The sequence below is a fragment of the Seriola lalandi genome, unplaced genomic scaffold (assembly GCF_002814215.2).
Source record: "Seriola lalandi dorsalis isolate HSWRI2012SDOR001 ecotype SW California unplaced genomic scaffold, Sedor1 jcf7180002054476, whole genome shotgun sequence".
Classification (NCBI taxonomy): domain Eukaryota; kingdom Metazoa; phylum Chordata; class Actinopteri; order Carangiformes; family Carangidae; genus Seriola; species Seriola lalandi.
The window spans coordinates 2,009,960-2,027,887 of NW_019525029.1; the positions used below are offsets into that span (position 1 = coordinate 2,009,960).

General features: G+C 39.3%; 3 protein-coding genes across 3 annotated transcripts in view; 1 reads left to right on the top strand and 2 right to left on the bottom strand.

The window, feature by feature from the left end:
• Positions 1-354: 354 nt before the first annotated feature.
• On the bottom strand, positions 355-6,182 carry vps28 (VPS28 subunit of ESCRT-I). The gene is made up of 10 exons (XM_023412354.2): positions 6,107-6,182; positions 4,530-4,593; positions 4,387-4,415; positions 4,159-4,196; positions 3,958-4,047; positions 3,746-3,851; positions 3,524-3,625; positions 3,057-3,110; positions 2,879-2,970; positions 355-1,556 (listed from the first exon to the last, which is right to left on the bottom strand). Exons 2-10 carry the CDS (start codon positions 4,567-4,569, stop codon positions 1,436-1,438), a joined length of 672 nt encoding a protein of 223 aa, XP_023268122.1. The 5' UTR covers positions 4,570-4,593; positions 6,107-6,182; the 3' UTR covers positions 355-1,435.
• Positions 6,183-6,377: 195 nt separating this feature from the next.
• aunip (aurora kinase A and ninein interacting protein) lies at positions 6,378-8,916 on the top strand. Its single transcript, XM_023412193.2, has 4 exons — positions 6,378-6,497; positions 6,845-6,957; positions 7,124-7,280; positions 7,463-8,916. The coding sequence occupies exons 2-4, from the start codon at positions 6,865-6,867 to the stop codon at positions 8,512-8,514; spliced, it is 1,302 nt and encodes a 433-aa protein (XP_023267961.1). The 5' UTR covers positions 6,378-6,497; positions 6,845-6,864; the 3' UTR covers positions 8,515-8,916.
• The window catches only part of cap2 (cyclase associated actin cytoskeleton regulatory protein 2), a 20,851-nt gene continuing 11,657 nt past the window's right edge, over positions 8,735-17,928 (bottom strand). The window contains exons 5-13 of the mRNA XM_023412192.2: positions 16,625-16,768; positions 15,626-15,711; positions 14,880-14,985; positions 11,359-11,554; positions 10,788-10,957; positions 10,513-10,636; positions 10,330-10,412; positions 9,938-10,081; positions 8,735-9,826 (exon numbers count right to left, since the gene is read on the bottom strand). Of these exons, the coding sequence (XP_023267960.1) occupies positions 9,743-9,826; positions 9,938-10,081; positions 10,330-10,412; positions 10,513-10,636; positions 10,788-10,957; positions 11,359-11,554; positions 14,880-14,985; positions 15,626-15,711; positions 16,625-16,768 (1,137 nt within the window). The 3' untranslated portion in view covers positions 8,735-9,742. The remainder of the gene's footprint in view (positions 9,827-9,937; positions 10,082-10,329; positions 10,413-10,512; positions 10,637-10,787; positions 10,958-11,358; positions 11,555-14,879; positions 14,986-15,625; positions 15,712-16,624; positions 16,769-17,928) is intronic.

Sequence of the window (17,928 nt, forward strand, 5' to 3'; positions counted from 1 at the left end):
TGCTTTGTTCAATGTGGCCTCGGTTAAAATTGTCAAAGTGAAACAAAGTTCCCTGTAGAGTCCTGAGGCTGTTTCTATTGGTTTTATGTGATTAATTTATCAATTAATTTGCAAAGCTAAAATTCAGTGCATTATCATCTGGTTTTGTGGCTACATCTCAAGCAGAGCCCTATTTCCTATATATTTCAAAATCTAGTTTTAAAAGCTTATTATTATTTTAGTTCATACTATGTTCATGTGGTGCATGTTCCTATGTTAAGTTGTGTTTGATCAAATTCACAAATCGTGGGGACAGTTAGTATTAGTTTAGCTAATACATTTTTTTTTCACACACAACAGACACAAAGGTGGAGATAGATTTTTAAACTTTATTTCTAAAAAGATGTTACATGCTTTTATTTAAAAATCAAACTATTATTTACAATGATAATTCTTAATAAATATGTTCTCCCTAATGCTGTTTGAGAGTTGAAACATATTTAGTAAGCAAAACAAGGAGGGGGTGTGACCACCTCTCTTTTGCCCACTTAATGTGGCCAAACCCTCACTTCTAAAGGAAATATGGATTAAGCATGTTAACAGAAGACCAAACGTATACAAATAGACAAAATGATGAACATAAACCATTTCCTCCTACCATAGCTTCAATATAAAGATTAATTTGAAGTGCAGTCTAATCATCTTCAGAGTCCAAACAAATATTTCAGCTTCATTTTATCAGTTAATTGACAGACAGAGCAGATGTTACGTATGTCAGCTTCATTCACTCTATTGACAAAGTCTATTGTAGGCTTCTACAGTAAAAACTTGTGTAATAGAAAACAATCACGGTACACAGAACAAAACATGTCTCCAGGCGGCAGATAGTTTTAGGGTACCAAAAAGAAAAAATATATATATTCATCTTTCCAATAATACAAAGGCTTTGGCTGTTGCAACCTTTTCTTCATGTGCAGAATTTGCCCAATATAATTGATTCATGCTTCTCTGTTGGTGCTCTGCAAAACTTAAGTATAAAATTAGACATTTTTTGAAATTACAGTACAAAGTTAGAAGTAAATTGTTTTGTCAAGATCAGAATAAACAGCCAGTGTTAAAGGATTCATCACACAGGTTTGGCTAGAAAACAGGCCAATGGAGCATCTCACAGCACAGGAAGAGCCCGGCGGGCAAGGCTGCAAGCAGCACGATGTACCACAAACAGTGGAGTATACGCTACAAGGTGGTGAACTTTGAATTGTACACAACATGGATAAAGACACAGGGAACAAATGTAGAGACAGAAAGGAGAAGCAGGAAAGAGAGACCCTGTCCCCAGACTTAAATCCACTTCCGACCAATAAACATGAGGAGAAAGTGGAGCTTTTTTTTTTTTTAACTTAATAGGTATTAAAGTCACAATTTCAGACACATGGATTTATAATGGAGGGATGCTTTAAGAGGAGTGGAGGAAGCGGTTGAAGGCGTTGTAGGCCGACTCAAGGTCAAACAGCATCTGGCGCACCTGATTATCATCCAATTCGTCTGAGGCCGACATGCTGCTGAGGGTGGTCAACCTGATGAGAAAAGGTCAAGAAAGATGACAATTAAGACAAAACGTATCCTATGTTTACATTAAGTGTTATTAATGTAACTGTTCTTATAATGGAATGGCGTAAATGCAATGCTATTAGGGATCAGTGCAGCCATTTTAACCACTACAGAAATGGTCTTACTTATACGCAAAAATCAAGGAAAGGTCAAGTTCCACGCCTCTTTGTAATACTTTTCAAAGAACAGGTATTATAATGATAATATACCTGATACAGTACATTGTGAAATTTGCATTGCGAATTGAATGCTGTGCTCCCTCACACTTACAAATGAACATGTGGAGTCTCTGAAGTTGAATTTCAGAGACTCTCAGAACAAAGGAGTGACCAGAGAAAAACTCCAGGTTTGTGATGCTTCAACACAAGCTCTCAGATTGAGCTCCACTCCATTGAGCTACACTGCTCAGTAGTGCCATCATAGGGCGATCTCAGACTATTTGATGAGGTACACCTGTGAAATCTGATCGAATGCAACAGCTCTGCCATAAAATCTACATTAAAAAAGATAACAATGTGCAGTTTTGATTGACGCTGTCAGACAGGTTTAACTACATGTTTATTATTGAGGTTGCAGTTAGCAGTGGTCTAATGTGACAAGAGGCGGGAAGAAAATTAGAAACACCTTCCAGCATATAGTACAACAGCACCACTAACTATAACCTCAGTAATAAATATATAGTAGAAATAACACTTCTTGGAAAGTTTTAAGAAAAACTTCACATGATAAGCTTCATTAAGGTAGGATATGTGTCAGAGCTGTTGTCCTGATATGCATTAGACTGAGCAGGTGTACTTAATCAACATGCCAGGGAGTGCAGCTACTGTATGTTAACTATTAATTTATCTATATTAACCCTACTATTGTATGTACTGTTGGACACTTGCAGCCTTTTGCCCCATGCTTGAACATTATCTAGATTACAAGATAGATTACTTAATCAGCAGTTGCTATGTGACCCACTCATGAAAAAATGTTGTGTTCCCCCTATTACACACAATTATATAGAAATAAGTAAGGCAAGTTGAATAAGAGGGCTCTTGCCCCAGGTTTGGTCTGATGTATTATACAGCATTTACACATGACCAACAGTCTGCTGAAAATGTTTATTAGTGAAAGTTGTGTTAGTTTACTTCTTTTTTTTTTTTAACTCTCTGCACAACCATTCCCACCTGAAGCAGGTATGTGTGTGACACTGTGACTAAAGTTGCATACAGCAAATAGCATCCTACACTGAACTGGCATAAGGCTTAAATATATAAACAGTGAGTGGCCCAGGGTAACTAACCAGAGGCTGACTTTGTCCTTAGCCTCTGAGTCTGGAGGCATGTTGCTCATTCTGTTCATGGTTTCCATCAGCTCCCTCAGGTCTGGCTGGATCTGGACCAAAGGAAAACAAGTGTCAGGTATCCACTTAAGCAAATAGTATGATGAGTATGCCAACAGTCTGCCCTTTTCCCATTTACCTCGTCCATTGCCCTGATCTCCAGTCTCAGCTTGTCCATCACAGTGATGAAGAGCTGAAGGTTGGAAAAGATGAGCGAACATACAATGAGACAATATTCAACAGATTTTCAAACTTCCAGTCAGAAACAAGAAATATAAGTTTTTTTTTAGGATCACAAACAGGGCACATAGTCTTTGCTAATCCCACTACATGTCTGCTGATTTTGTTAGTTCGTCTGATTTTATTAGTTGAGTTAAAATTTGGCTGTGGATACAGCTGGCAATCACCCAATCACATTCTTCAATGACTGACCAGAGGATGAGCCAAATGAAGTGAAACAGCTTCAGCCACTTAGTGCTCCAACTGAACACACTAAATCATTTAATCAAAAATAGGACTACAACAATTCTTATTCTGGCACACGTCCAAAATAAGCCTCCAGTTTGAACTGAGTGTTTAGTATGAAGGAGGGGAGAGAGGACGTACAGAAACAATATCTGCAATGCAGCGGTTCAGATTGCCCTTGTCATCCTTGATGGTGATTGGCCGATCCTCCTTAATCCTTTCCATGGCTAGTGGGCAATCAAGCTGGGGGACAAAACGACAAGAGCAAGATCCTTACTAAGGCAGCACCACAGAAATAAAATCTAATAACTTTGGTTGGTCACGTGGGTCAAAATATGATTTGCACTCCAACTCAGAACTCACTCTGTACTTCCTGCAGAAGTCGTCGATGGAGCCCACGTCAGAGCCCTGTACCTGTTTGAAAGCAGCCTTATACTGAACCAAGAGTCTGGAACAGGAAGCAGTGTACCTGAAACAGACAAATCCTCCACATTAATAAAAACATACTATCAAAGTTACAGGTGGTATTTTTGTCTGTCTTTTCAACACAACATATAAACTCATGTATAACTCACTCATTAGGTGTTACACAGTCTTTGATGTAAGCCTTCTCCAGGGCTTGCAGGGTCTTGACAACAGCAAACAACTCTGCCATGTTATCATACCTTTAGAAACATGGTTAAAAATGAAGCGTTACAGCACTGGCAAGATTATGAATCCCTTGGTTAAAGCACATTCATATTAGGGTGGTAATTGGAAATGTATCTGACACTTACTTCTCTCGTTCCCTTGCATTTTTGTATAATTTCACTTCCTGAAAAAATATGATTTGTGGTGAAAGACTTACTCTGGCTAACAAGTAAAATGTCAAATGTCAAATTTCAACGACAAAAAGATATAATCAGATAATTTGAATTTCATTAATAGCTGCATTACATTTAAATTTATACAGAAAAAATATGCTTTCCAAACTGAAATTAAAACATAAAAATAGTAATATTTACCTCATATAACTCAGGTTTATTGGCTGGAGCTGAGAGAAAAAATAATTACATGTTTTGAGTGATATTTGTTGGCATTTACTGAATAATGCTTCTACAATCTGAATACCTAAATTGTAGATATTAGATCCATTTGAATGTCTTACCTCCCCCTACACCTCCTGTAACTGGTATCCCATGGAACATGATGCCGATGTATCAGAATTGTATCTGCAAAAACATTTATGTTACAATTTTTCTAACTGATTCATAAATTGTGACCAAAAACACCCAGCCAAACTTAACAAAAATAGCAAAACATGTCTTCATCTGGTACAGACAAAGTTAACGAATAAGCCTTTTCACAATTTTATCTATTTGTGTCCCATTTCAAATGCTTTTTTTTCCTTAGTCCGGACTGTCCTGACTCATAGGTGTGTACTAATACTTATGTCAGATGTGTGTCACCTGCAGGAACTGCTCTAAAATACTGCACGGGAGTGTAGAAACAAGCAAATAGTGCTTGCAGGTTTTTAGAAAGAGTTAAAGACATCTTTTGGATTATCATTTCTAGTATTTAATGTCAATAAGATATAAGGAGAGCTTTGTTAGACTGAAAACGTGTTAATACAACCTCTAACGTGTTAATGCTGTACTCACTTGTTTCTCCACTAACATTATAAAAAACTGTTTAACACACAGCGAATACCAAGTATGTTATGTGTGACTATTGTTAAGACTACAAGAGATGTATCAGGATTCAGGTGGCCTGTCAAGAAGCCAAAAGTGTTCAAAGATATTTAGAGCACTGCAACATAATATTGTTTATTATTGTTTATATAATATAATTTGTTCGATCAACACTTACACAGGTTCTCAATCAGGTTTTATACCATGTGTCAGAGCTAAATCAGAAATGAAATCCTGAACTAGAGCTGGAATGATTAGGCGATTAATAGATTAACTGATTAGTCGATCAACAGTAAAACATTTGGCAACTATATTGATAATCATTTAATCATTTCAGTTATTTATCCAGCAAAAATTCCAAACTTTTCTCAGCTCTAGCTTGTCTTTTGCGGGGATTTTCTGCAATTTTCATTGTCTTATTAAATGTAATAGTAAATTTAATACCTATGGATTTTGGACTGTAAAATAAACAATGTGAAGATACATTTCACCTAAGGCTTGAGGACTTTGTGATTGGCATTTTGGACTATTTTCTAACATTTTGAAAACCTTTAGAGACATTATTTGATTAATCAAGAAAAGAAGCGTCAGACTCATCGATAATGAAATTAATCGTCAGTTACAGCCTTATCCTCAACGTTAGTTTCTTTTGTGTCCAACCTCTGGGACGACTGAACTAATGAACAGCGTATACCAGATATCGAGTGGCTGGCTACAGTAGTTAAATAACACCTCAGTGTAAAAATGTTTTCCCTATGCATTGACATTTACCCCAAAAATCAGACCCACTGGGGATAAGAGGAAAATCTTCCCGTTGAAGAAAGATCAACTGCCTTCAGTGTCTTGTTTTGTCGAACTAGCTAGCCCGAAGTTAGCTGTTGAGGCTAGCTCGTCGGCACTTCCTTTATGATTAATTACAACTAGCCCATACAGGTAGTTGTTTGTAAGCGTCAGACTTTGTATTAGCGACCATTACTGTAGAAAGAGCTAGGAGCTTTTTTTGTTACTTCAATGTCAGTGTTTAATCTGTGAAATTAAAAGACACTTTACTCACCCTCTCGGCAAACTGCTTTGACGTCAATGTAAACACACCCTCCTCCGAGGACCAGCATACGTGAAAAATATTAGGTGTCCATCGCGCCTTACTAAAAATGAATACCTTTTAAGATTAATACTAGCGTATTAAACAAAAGTAGCTTATTTATTGGGCTATTGACACCTTTCATTTTGACGGAGCTGGTTCAATAAAGAAGGGCTTTTAAGCTTTGACTATTTTAAAAATAGTTTTACCAAGTCAAACGTCATCAGCAGCCCCTCGTCAAGGCGCCAGACTCAAACAAACAGAAACGAGGACGAATTTCTAAACAGAAAGACAATTAACTAAGTTATATAGGTTTAAATAACGGCAAAGGAAAGCCCAAGACAACCCTGCGCAACTTTATGAGGTCAGTTCAAATATGACATGATCGTTCTGCGTTGTATGGCAAGCTTAAATAATGTTATGATTAATAAATACCACCTAGCTGTTAGCGAAGTTAGCTACCTGAGGGCTAATGCCAATCATGTAACTTAGACTTAATAAACTGCAATAGTGTGAATTGATATAAAATAAGTCACAAAAACAATAAGCTGATGTAAGAGAAATAAGACATACAAAAACATACAAATAGTGTGTGAAAACAATATAACAGGAATATAATACTGCTGCTGATAAATCCTACTGCGACACTCTTTCATATGATTGTCTAGTTTATCCTATTCACAAAATATCTTTTTATTTAATGTATTGTAGATATTTCTTCATTTTCCACCATGAAGACCTCCAAGACAGCATTGCAGACCTCTACTCAAGAGGAGTGTGGTGTTTGGCTGGACACAGTGCAACTTAAAGGAAAAGCTAATCGGGTAACTGTGGAAACTGTCTTTAAATTCTCACTAACTGGCTATTTTGTTACCTCTCAATAAAGCAGTGATTTATTGCATGTATCACAATTACTAAGTAAACACTATCTTATCAATAGCCTGTTATTATACAAGGACCATATTTCATTCTGCACATATTATGTTTCAGAAACGTCACACCCGTCCCATTTCTAAACTGCTGAACCCATTCGCTGACGGTGGAGGATACAGTTTGGCTGTGGCTCTCAACTTTACTCAGACCAAAATAGAAATGCCAAAGACCAAACAGAGTTCTATATCAGCCTTCTTCACACCTCAACACAGAGGTAAGTAGCTAAAACTCTAGCGCCATCAGGCTGTCAAGACACTGTTTTAGGATTATTATCGTCCTCAGAAAAATCAGTCAGAAGCTGGTAAAGCTGCAAAAGGCTAGACTTGCTTGAATAAATTGCCACTGTCCATATCTTTTTGTGTGAACTAAATGCTTGCTTATTTCTTCTGCCAAAAGTTCTCAATAAGATGTCTACTTCTGAAGTACCAAACATGGATCCAGCGCTGTCCTCCTCCTCCTCAGCATCTCCCCCAACTGAACCTGCGCCTGTTGCATCAGGGACAAAACGAAGACGAGAAACAAGTCTTGAAAAGCCCGATTCTGAGCCTGGTGTGGATTGTGAGTGGAATAGTGAAAATGTGACTGAGCCTGAGCCTGGGGCAACAGTGTGCCAGGAGAAAGGCGAAGCAAGCTATACACCTTCTCAAAACATGCGCTGTGAGTCTGAGGAAGAGCAGTCTGAGGAGTTTAAACCACCACAGTGTAAGAAAAGGTGCATTGATACGTCCTCATTACCAGGTGATAGTCAGCCTCCTCCACAGGCATGGAGTCAGGACCCACTGCTCACCTATAGCCAATATTCTGACAGTGAGTTTTACCTGACTAGTCAGAAAAACACCACTACGGCGAACGTCAACGACTCTGATCCAAGTGTCCCAGACAGTCTACAGAGTGAGGAGGCCTTTAGAGTTCAGATGGATCTGAAGGGGAGAACCTCGACTCAAAAATCCCTTAAACACTTTCATTCTTCTCAAGTGGGGGATGACAAAGAAAACAGCAGCATTTTGCATTCTAGGTCCCCAAGTAAGCACTCACTTTTCGCTCATACGGAACTTCTTTCAAATCACGAATGGACAGAACCAAAAACTGCATCACCTCGAAAACACACCGCAAATCAACTGTGGAAGAAGGCTGATAAAGAAGAGAGCTACATCTCACAGTTCGGATGGACAAAACCGAGCAGCTCTCCTTTTAAAAAACGAGCACCGCCACAGCAGCAAAGCAGGGAGGTTGATGAAGACAGTTTGGCCATGTTGTTCACCCAGGACTCTGTAGGCTTCAGGGTGATGGCACATAGAGGTCAGCGAGTCAGGAGTCCTCTCAAAGATCAAAGCAACATAAGCACTGTGGTTGTGACATCTAGTGCCTACAAGTCTTATGTGGAGGACGAGGAAGATGACATGCTCTTTACTCAAGACTCTCAAGGAAATGTGGTGATCAAACACTGAAAGGAAGCATTTGAAAGTCATAACAGGTCTTGCGGTTTGTGGACTGTAAATCTTTACTTTTTAAAATTTGACAAAACAGGAAACTCTTGTTGTTTCTGTATCAACCTGACTCACTCACCTTGCGCCTCCGGAAAATATTGATACTCCTCTCTGTGGTTGTCCTCTCACCCCTCTTCTTCTGTAGATAATTTTATTTGTAATAACACGAACAAGCCAGAACTGAGAGTTTTGATTTTATTTGAAAAATGATAGACAATGACAACAAATTGTTTTCATGTAAATTAAACGTTTTGAAAAGCATTGGTGGTGTACACTATCTTCTCCCCTATGCTGGTGCCATCTTAGTACAAAATAGAGTGATGTACAAAGAAATAAAGAGACTAGGAAGTGCTCAAGTGTAAACGTTACCACTACTGTCAGTATTTTAAATCATAAAAGAAATTAGTAGCCAAGCACTTGATTAATTATTTCGACCAGTTGATTTCATGTCTCCTGCAGAACATCAATCATTACTGTATGTATTATGCACTAACAACAAAGACAGCATCTGGTATTAATGGAAAAATATATTGAACACTTGCATAAACTTAGTTTCACTAAGTGAAACAGTACTGCAAGACTACCATGCAATATACATGTTTAAAGAGGTAACTGAAGTGCACTTAATTTGATAGAAAAGTAGCAAATTGACCTTTGAGTTCTTCTTGGCCACTGAAAGTTGAATGTGCATGTTACGTCCTCTTTAGTTTTTTCTGTTAAATATCATTGCTGCTGTGGTCTAATGTGTGCTTTAGCTCTCATACAGTGAAACAGCGATGACTGTGGATAAAGTACGGTAATAATGATGGTAATAGAGAAAATATTTACAGGATAATAAGATTTTGATGAGAAGATTGTATAAGGATCTCTATATTTCAACAGTTACATAGTCTTACATAAATGCCTTTATTGCTATGGCACAGAAATCTAAGAGAGGTTAAAAATACTGGGTTTGTGTGATTTAAACTTTAGATATTCCATATTCTGTGGGGATTTGTTTTGTAGAAAGGAAAAATCTTATTGAACACTTCATTTCAATCAAAGTGCCCTAGAAGCATTTCATGAAGTAACAGCCATAGTGACTGGATCAATAGTGTGTGTTACAGTGCCTGCAAAGAAAATCCCTTTTATATCTCTGAAATTCTATAAACTCAGGGGGATGGAAAGAGGAAGATGATGAATCATCAAATCAACCTGCGATCTCAGTGGGTTCTGTCACCAGTTTGGAACCGTCCCAAAAAGTCTTGAACTGCTCCGGGACTGGAAACTCCCTCTGTAATACAACCACACATGAAAACTTTAAGAACCAAAAATACACGTTCAGAGGTCATTAAAGAAAGCCAAGCATAGTTTTCTCTCCTTTCCCCTTATATGTATATCTTACATAATCATCATCTCCTTGGGGTACCATGATGTTCATCTCAGAGCTCTTGGCACTGACAATGTCACAGTTCAGGGAGTCCTTACTCAGGTAAACCTGGCAGCCCTCTGTCTTGTTGATGGACATAGTGGGAACTCTTCCCAACACCTGTAACAGAAACACAGAACACAATTAATACACAAATAAATAAACCAAACTGAAAAAATGAGGATATAACCCAGATGACAACTGCATTCAAAGCCATAAAGTCAATTGAAATTCCTACATTATGTACATTAAGACCCTTAATTAGTTTAATTAGAGGCCCTATAGCCTTAAATTGTGAAATTTGGTTGGCACTTGCATTCAAAGCAACTCAGATGTATGTTTGCACTTTTTGTCTACGCTTAACTGACCTGTAACTGAATTGCCTTGGAGTTGATGATCTCCACAATCCCGACCACGTTCTCAAAAACCAGACCCAGCTTCTTACAGTTGTCTAAGTGTGAACATGTGTGGGATAAGATAGAAAACTATAATGGCTGATCAAAGATGTAATCACAAAAACAATATTTTCAGTTTGCTTGGAGGCAACTCACCTACGATGATTGAGTTAATTTTGCCCTTAACCTTCAAGGTGGAGTTGTTACAATTGAAAACGTAGACCACCTGTTTGAGCTCCGTCTCGTCAATCAACAGGTCGTGTTTCTGCTCATAGTTTTCCTGCAACAACAAGGGAACAGATCCAATCAATAGTCTGTAATTGTTAAATAGTCTGTATTATTTCAAATGATATTGGCTGACCCACCACATAAAAAATAGCATCTTCCTTTTGGGAATAATTCCTGAAAGATCAAGTAAACATTTCACCTACCACCCTCCATTTCTTCCCCTCCAGCTCCAGCAGAGGGGGTTTTTTCTGGGTGGCTGCTCTCGGTGCGTTCGCAGTCCCTGAGGACTTGGTTTTGGTTTTTGTCTCTGCTGCTTGAGAGCGCAGATTTGCGTTCTTATGGGTCTTCTGTTTATCTGATACATGCTTCAAACCTATAGACACAGGGGAATTACAGTATGTACTGTGTGCACATGCAGGGCAATAGCAAGGATTTTAGACAATGTTGAGGTCATCTGTCTTAATTCCTCCAGCGTGACCCCACCCACCTGAGAACTTTTTAACTTACCAAACTCTATAACATTTGTATTTAAATAAGTAATATGATTTTGTAAATCACATCTTCCTACATGTTGGAATAATTCCTGTGACAAATACAAAACCCATTTTGATTTTGTTTAATTTATTTAATTTGTTGCCTAAAACAGTCACATTTTATTAGCACATAAGCACATTTAGTTCACCTGCATCATGAGGACATCATGGACATTAGGAGGACTGAACATGACACGATGAAGTGATTTCCTCCGCTCTTTGGCCCTCTGACTGAACCCACCTTTGGTGATGTCCATGCCCTGGTTGAGCTGAGCGAATAGTGCCGAGTGCTGTGCCGCTGCTCTGTCCCCCGCCTGAGGGTGGGAGTCATCATCCTTGAGGACCGGAGGTGGGCCAGGTGGAGGAGGAAGAGGTGGAAGACAGGGAGCACTGGGGGCGGTGCAGTGCTCAAACAGGGAAGGTGGAGCAATGGGGCCCTGGGGGATGAAGAAAGTCACATTTTAAGTACTGGCATTGCATTTTGGCATTGTGAGCTTTTCACAAGAGAAAACACAGAACAGCAACAGGTGTTTTGTAGATAACAACTGTAGCAATAAAAAATGTCCAGCAGGGGGAGTATTGCACAAGAAATATATTAAAGTTTTCGGCGAGTATTGATGCCTTTTTACTCTAGACAACATTGGATGTGACAGATCATGGTTTGTGATTATGTCCTGAGTAAATTTAGCACACAAGTGGTTTTAGATGATGGGGAGGCATTTTTATTTCCCTTTAAAGTTGTTAAAACCCATCTTTTTCCTGTCAGCACCCAATATTTATTCTGTATCACCTTGTTCCAGTTCTATTGAACTTATATGACGTTTACACTGAGTGAAAAATTTAAACCCAAGATTCCTTGTATTATATGGCTGCACCAATTCAAAAAAATTGGAAATGTTCCTTTTGCATCATTTCATACACAAAGCAGCTCATAACTTGAGCTGCTTTATCACACAAACACGCCAAATATTATCTGGTTTCTGATTTTTAAATGTGGGGATATGCTGCTTTTCAGTGTTTTAAATCATTGTAAACTGAATATATGTGGCCTATATGAATTTGTACAGTGTACAGTAAACATGAACAGGCATCTATTGACTGCGACAGTGAGAAGAACCACACACTGACATACATACACACACACACACACACACACACACACACACACACACACACACACACACATAGACACACGCACACACACTTGCTGTCTGAAGGCCTTGCACAGCTGCCAGACACAGACACACACACCTATCAGGGGTTCAGTCGGTTGAACTGACACATTACACACTTCTGATCACAGCTGAGACTATTTGACCTTTGACATGAGGCACATGTGTCGTGCATATCATAGATGAACAATGCAGAGCTGTTACACTAGCTCAGTGCATGCCACTGGATTAGAACCAGCGTGTGTGTGTGTGTGTTTGCGTGTGTGTGTGTGTGTGTGTGTGTGTGTGTGTGTTCATGCATGGCTGTAAAACTGTCTGACTGCTTCCCTGTGTTCATGGCTGCTTGTGTGTGCTTTGTTAAGGGTTTTTTTATGCTTTTTTAAAGGTCATTTTGTAATTTCTTTTGGCTAACAACAACTCATGTCACTGGGATGTGTTTCATTTTAAATCTTCATACACATCTTCGTCATAAGAGGAACAATCAAAGACATTTTCCACTGTTTTTGACTTGAGCTGAAATGATTCAATGAATAGTTGATTTCAAGCAAAAATTGAATGTGAAGACTTGCTGCTTTTCGATGGCATTTTTCATCCTTTTCTGACATTTTACAGACCAAATAATTAAATACTTGACAGAATAATTAGCAGTTTGTTTGGTGATGAAAATAATTATTAGTTTTACACCTTTAGACTGTGTACAAAGTTGAGGTGCTCCAGTTTTGTCATCCAGAAACAACTTAACACAGTCCCCTGGTCAGAGGCTACCGCAGATTGCCTACAGGAGCCCAAATGGGACAGCTGAAACAAACACTTGAATAGTCAAGTACACTCATTGTTAGAAGTCAAACATGTAATAAGGATAACCCTTATCAGCAGAGGCAATGTGCTCCCTTGTTTTTAATGTAGGTAATGTTTGCTGAAATATTTAACTTTAAGTCTGGTCTGAGGAACTAATGTAATTCAGTAGTTTGTGTGTGTGTAAAGCCACCTCCATATGTCAGCCTGAGCACCTCAGTGTATAAGCGTGTCACTAAACCTCTATCTGAGCAGCAGATGACGGCTGCGTTGAACTGGGGACCAGCTCTGCAGTTTAGGTTACGGCTTGGGCTGTATGTGTACACAGGCCCTTTGTCGGGGTTCTTCTGTGAAGAAAACCTCCATTCAAGTAAACCCTGAGGACCACCTGTTAGCAGCACACACTCCCATCCTTGTACACACACACACACACACACACACACACACACACACACACACACACACACACACACACACACTGTGTACCTCACACACACTTCAGCTCTGTCGTCTGACAGCAGGGACAACAGCTGACACACACACACAGCCACTGCAGGCTCTCAAGTTTCTGCATGTAGAAAACACACATGTTAGCACAGTTGTTGAACTTTTTCTGTCAATTTAGGCTTTAATCTAATATTGTGACGTTAAAGGAGGTGTTCAACATTTTGGGAAGTGCACATATTTGTTTTCTTGACAAATTAGCTTAGCTTAACATAAAGACTGGAAAGAGGGCTAAACAGTTAGCCAGACAAAATTCACCTACCAGCACCTTTAAAGTTTCCTAATTAACACTTTGTATTTCATTTGTTCAATCTGTACAAAAACTTAGGCCTAAATATGTCATGTTAAGTTTTACAAGGGGTTATGTGCTAAACTATGTCTTGCCGTGTTTTGTTACCTTTGGACAAAGCCTGGCTCATTGTTTTCCCCTGATTCCAGTTTTTATGCTAAGCTAAGCTAAGCTAAGCTAAGCTAAGCTAACCTGCTGCTGGCTGTAGTTTCACATTTGCACAGACATGAGAGTGGTATCAATCTTCTCGTATAACTCTCAGCATGAGAGTGAATAACCATAATTCTCAGAAAGTTTTGACTTCACGTCTGGATTTTAGACGCCAAGATGCAACACAGCTAGCTTTCCCTGAGTGAATAAATGTGAGAGATGAGCAGTGAGAAACCCTTGTAACTAACAAGAGAAGGAGGTCAAGTGTGCATTGAGGGATTTTTTTTTTTAACCATTGTAATCTCTGGGATCTAGAGAGTGTGAGTGCAGAGAGGTCCCTGAGCAGACATCCATAAACAGAAGTGAGTGTGGGAGTGACAGGGGCTTTGGGAGCTCTATGGAGAACCATGGGGTGCAGCCACTGAGGAGAAGCTCATTCATTCATTCATGCTCTCTGCAGCGGTTTATGTAACCGGTTGCTCCATAACTAAAAATGGAAGTGTATGCAAAGAGTAGGAGTTAATTTGGGCTCTGATGTAAAAATATCAAGGCCTGTGAATGGAAACTAGATGAAAACACAGCTAAGATAATAAACAAGTTGTTATAGGAGTGATTTCTTGTTTTTCAGGCAAGTGTGTTGTTAACTTTTAGAGAAGAAGAGGATGATGAGGATGATGATGATGACTAGAGGAGCAAGTGCAAACATACTTCACATTTACATCCTCATTCTTATTGGATGATGGTGTCCATAACATGGTGTTACAAAAACAACTTAATATTAATAATAACTTTTTAAAAAACTACTACATTTGAAGCATTTGATAGGAAAAGCATTAATAAACAGATACTCACGCTCTTGCTCCACACCAGTCCGGTGGTGTGGTGCTGTTTGATGAAGGACTGCATGTCGGTCCAGATCGACAGGTAGGAGCGCACCCAGTCCACATGGCGCCTATCGCTGGGAGAGCGGGCCGCGACGGGTGGGCGGGCGACAAAGATATGACGATAAGATGAAAACAGGAGGGAGGAAGATGAGGGAGGCAGTAAAGCAGGAGGGAGCAAAGGTAGTGGAGCTGCTGAGCATCAGCGATGTCAACAAAGTGAGCAATGTTGAAGCATTTTGCAGCAAACCATCGAGTGATCTTTTATTACTGTAACACTGATAAGAGTAATATATTTTGTTTAGTGCTTCACCAGGTTCATGTAAGCTGATTTATTAGAGTTAATAAAATATCCCTGATATAAATCTTAATGGGCTGAGAGAAGAGTCCCTATCATATAAGATTACTGGTTTATTCTTTCTGATTATATGTCCGTCTTGCAGCTTCAGGAATCTCTGGTTCTACGAAACAATGTGCACAAAGATTTTTTCTTTCTTTGTGTTATATTTCTCTTTGTAAACACAAAAACACTGCGAGGCCGGTCTTTCCAAGGTTAACAAAACAAACTTCCGTCAAATTTTGTCACAATTTTGTCACAATTTTGTCACAATTTAGACTACTCAGGTTTGTCTGGTTTTCAGACTTTTAAAAAAACAAAAACATCCTCATGACATGTAAATGATAAGGCTTGTGGAAAAATTGAGCAGATGTATTTACGTTTCCTTGTAGTCCTTCAGCACTCTGTTGGTGTAGAAGGTGGCGGCATCGTTCATCTCCTTCACATAGGGACCCGGCTTCTGACTCTGTGAGAGATGAAAGTTCATTAGAAAGACTTTTATCTCGCAGTCAGTGTGACATAAGCACTGTGAGATCAAAACGGTCTCCTCCAGAGCTTTGGGAAAATATATCTATCCATCTCTCAGCAGATTTGTCTTCATTTGAGAGTAAAAAGCAGAAGAGCTCAGAATGACATTGTTGTTGAGTTGGACATGTCTGATAAACCCTCCTGACAGAAACTTACACTGACCCGAGCCAGGGCCAAAGCTTTTTATTTAAGAACTCAAGAGGAGGAATTTTGATCTTAAACTGAATGATATTCATCCCAAAACTCAGAGGGAGAGATTCTGTGCTAATGGGAAACAGAGACTGATGAGAAGGAACATAGAGGGACAAATACTGTGTGTTGGAGGAAGGAAAAACATGTGAGGCAGAGTTTATTTATAGTTCTCTGTCTATATGCAACATTATCATAGTTTTTTTTATGTATTTAATTTTAGTTTTTGCATCATTACACTTAAGGTTCAGACTTGGATTTCTGGTTGAGTTTTCTGGAAATAAGTAGTACGACTTTAAACAGACATAGTTTATGTCAATGTTCCCGTATCATCAGTTTATTTGTTGCTTGGATTTTCTCTCTTTGCTTCTGCAGCATTAAACTCCAAACAGATTAACGGTTATTACTTCCCATTTCCTTTAAACCATAAAGGTCCCTTCGATTAAATATTTTGAGATTTTCATGTGCATTATTTTCATTTCAGGAACCTGGATGCTTTATGTTTTAGTTAAAGTCATAGTTTACAATATTACCCTTGAGTAAGCTTGCGGTCTTTATATACATGTGTCTACTGTATGAGTGTCCTTGTGTGCCTATATGCTGATACACACCCTGCAAAGTGTCCCTTTCTGTATATGACAGAGCGTGATTGTATTCCTTACCACAGCAACCCAGCCTAGCGCGGGGATGCTCTCGCTGACAGCTGACAGGTGGTTGAAGAGGTTGCTGCCGCGGTTTCGTTCCCTGAAGTGCTGAATCTCGTGGATGTGATCCGAAATCGGCTTCAGCAGGTCCTGAAGCTCCGTCTGAAGGAGGAGAAGAAGGGAGGAATTAGGAAGAGCAAAGCAATGAGGATGGAGGAGAAGAGGAAGAGATACCAGAGGATGAGAGAAGCTGAGGGAGGGTGGATGGAGAGTGTGAGTGTGTAAACATATTGCGTTTGAATCAAATCAAAAAATAACCTGATGGCCCCCACAGTAGATACCTTCTTTAGCTGAACACAAAAGCCTCTTTTACATGCAGAATATTCTTCAACATGTTTCAATTCTTTTGAATTTACAACCCCCTGCGTTGTTTCCCCTGCTCATCCATACCACGCCTGCTCTCTGTACCAGTCAGTGATTCCTAAACTAGGCTACAGGACAGTAACTGATTTTATTAGCTGGAGCCTTTTTCCGTTGGAACTTCCAGATCTCAGCTACAGTATAGCTCAGCTCCCTGCTCCCAGCTCCCCTCCCCATCGCTCCGTTCCTACAAACATTCCTCAGTGCATGGGGAGATCCCTCTGGCCTTGTAAGGCATACCGCTCCTCCAGTGTTTACAGTTTACCTATCACACATGCGCCTGCACACACATCGATTCAAGAACACAGTGTTTCATTGGTGAATTGTTGCCCCAGCTTTCTTGTTTTGAGCCGCAGTGAACTGGATGCTATGTGAAACATTTACTGGTAATGAGCTGTGACAAAATAGTTTCTTTATTGAAATGGGAAGCCGAAGAGCGCACTGCAGAACACTGCTCTAGCTGAACTAGCTGGTTCTGTATGATAAGCCATGATAATATCTGTTTATAAATCACATTCACTCGATGTAATGTAATGTCTGACGTCTACCCCACAGCCCACAGTTCATTTGTGTGTGCACATAAACATATCTGTCTTTACTTTTGTGTATTGTTTGTATACGTAGATGTGAATGTGAGGTGATGCTGTAAATGAAAATGCCCAAAGTGTGCTTCTGTAAATTCGTGCTTGCGTGCAAAGCAGCAATGGCAACAGAAGTAAACTTTCTCCTTTTTTCCAAACAAATTCTTCCCTCAATCAGATGCACATGATCTCCATAAGCTGAGATAGACGCTCCTTTCTCTGCTCCTCCAGCTGCTTTTATTCTCGCTAAATCCAGCTAATATCTGTCTTTGAAGTAGCACGTCCAAAACAGATACCACACTACGGCAAATAGAGATGTGC

Excerpts from the sequence above, each read along its gene's own strand:
- vps28 (XM_023412354.2), bottom strand. The coding sequence starts at position 4,569 with ATGTTCCATGGGATACCAGTTACAGGAGGTGTAGGGGGAG. Across the intron at positions 3,626-3,745 it reads ACTTCTGCAGGAAGTACAGA|CTTGATTGCCCACTAGCCAT; the intron begins GTGAGTTCTGAG and ends TTTGTCCCCCAG. Across the intron at positions 2,971-3,056 it reads AGATCAGGGCAATGGACGAG|ATCCAGCCAGACCTGAGGGA; the intron begins GTAAATGGGAAA and ends CCTTTGGTCCAG.
- aunip (XM_023412193.2), top strand. The coding sequence starts at position 6,865 with ATGAAGACCTCCAAGACAGCATTGCAGACCTCTACTCAAGAGGAGTGT. Across the intron at positions 6,958-7,123 it reads TTAAAGGAAAAGCTAATCGG|AAACGTCACACCCGTCCCAT; the intron begins GTAACTGTGGAA and ends ATTATGTTTCAG. Across the intron at positions 7,281-7,462 it reads CTTCACACCTCAACACAGAG|TTCTCAATAAGATGTCTACT; the intron begins GTAAGTAGCTAA and ends TTCTGCCAAAAG.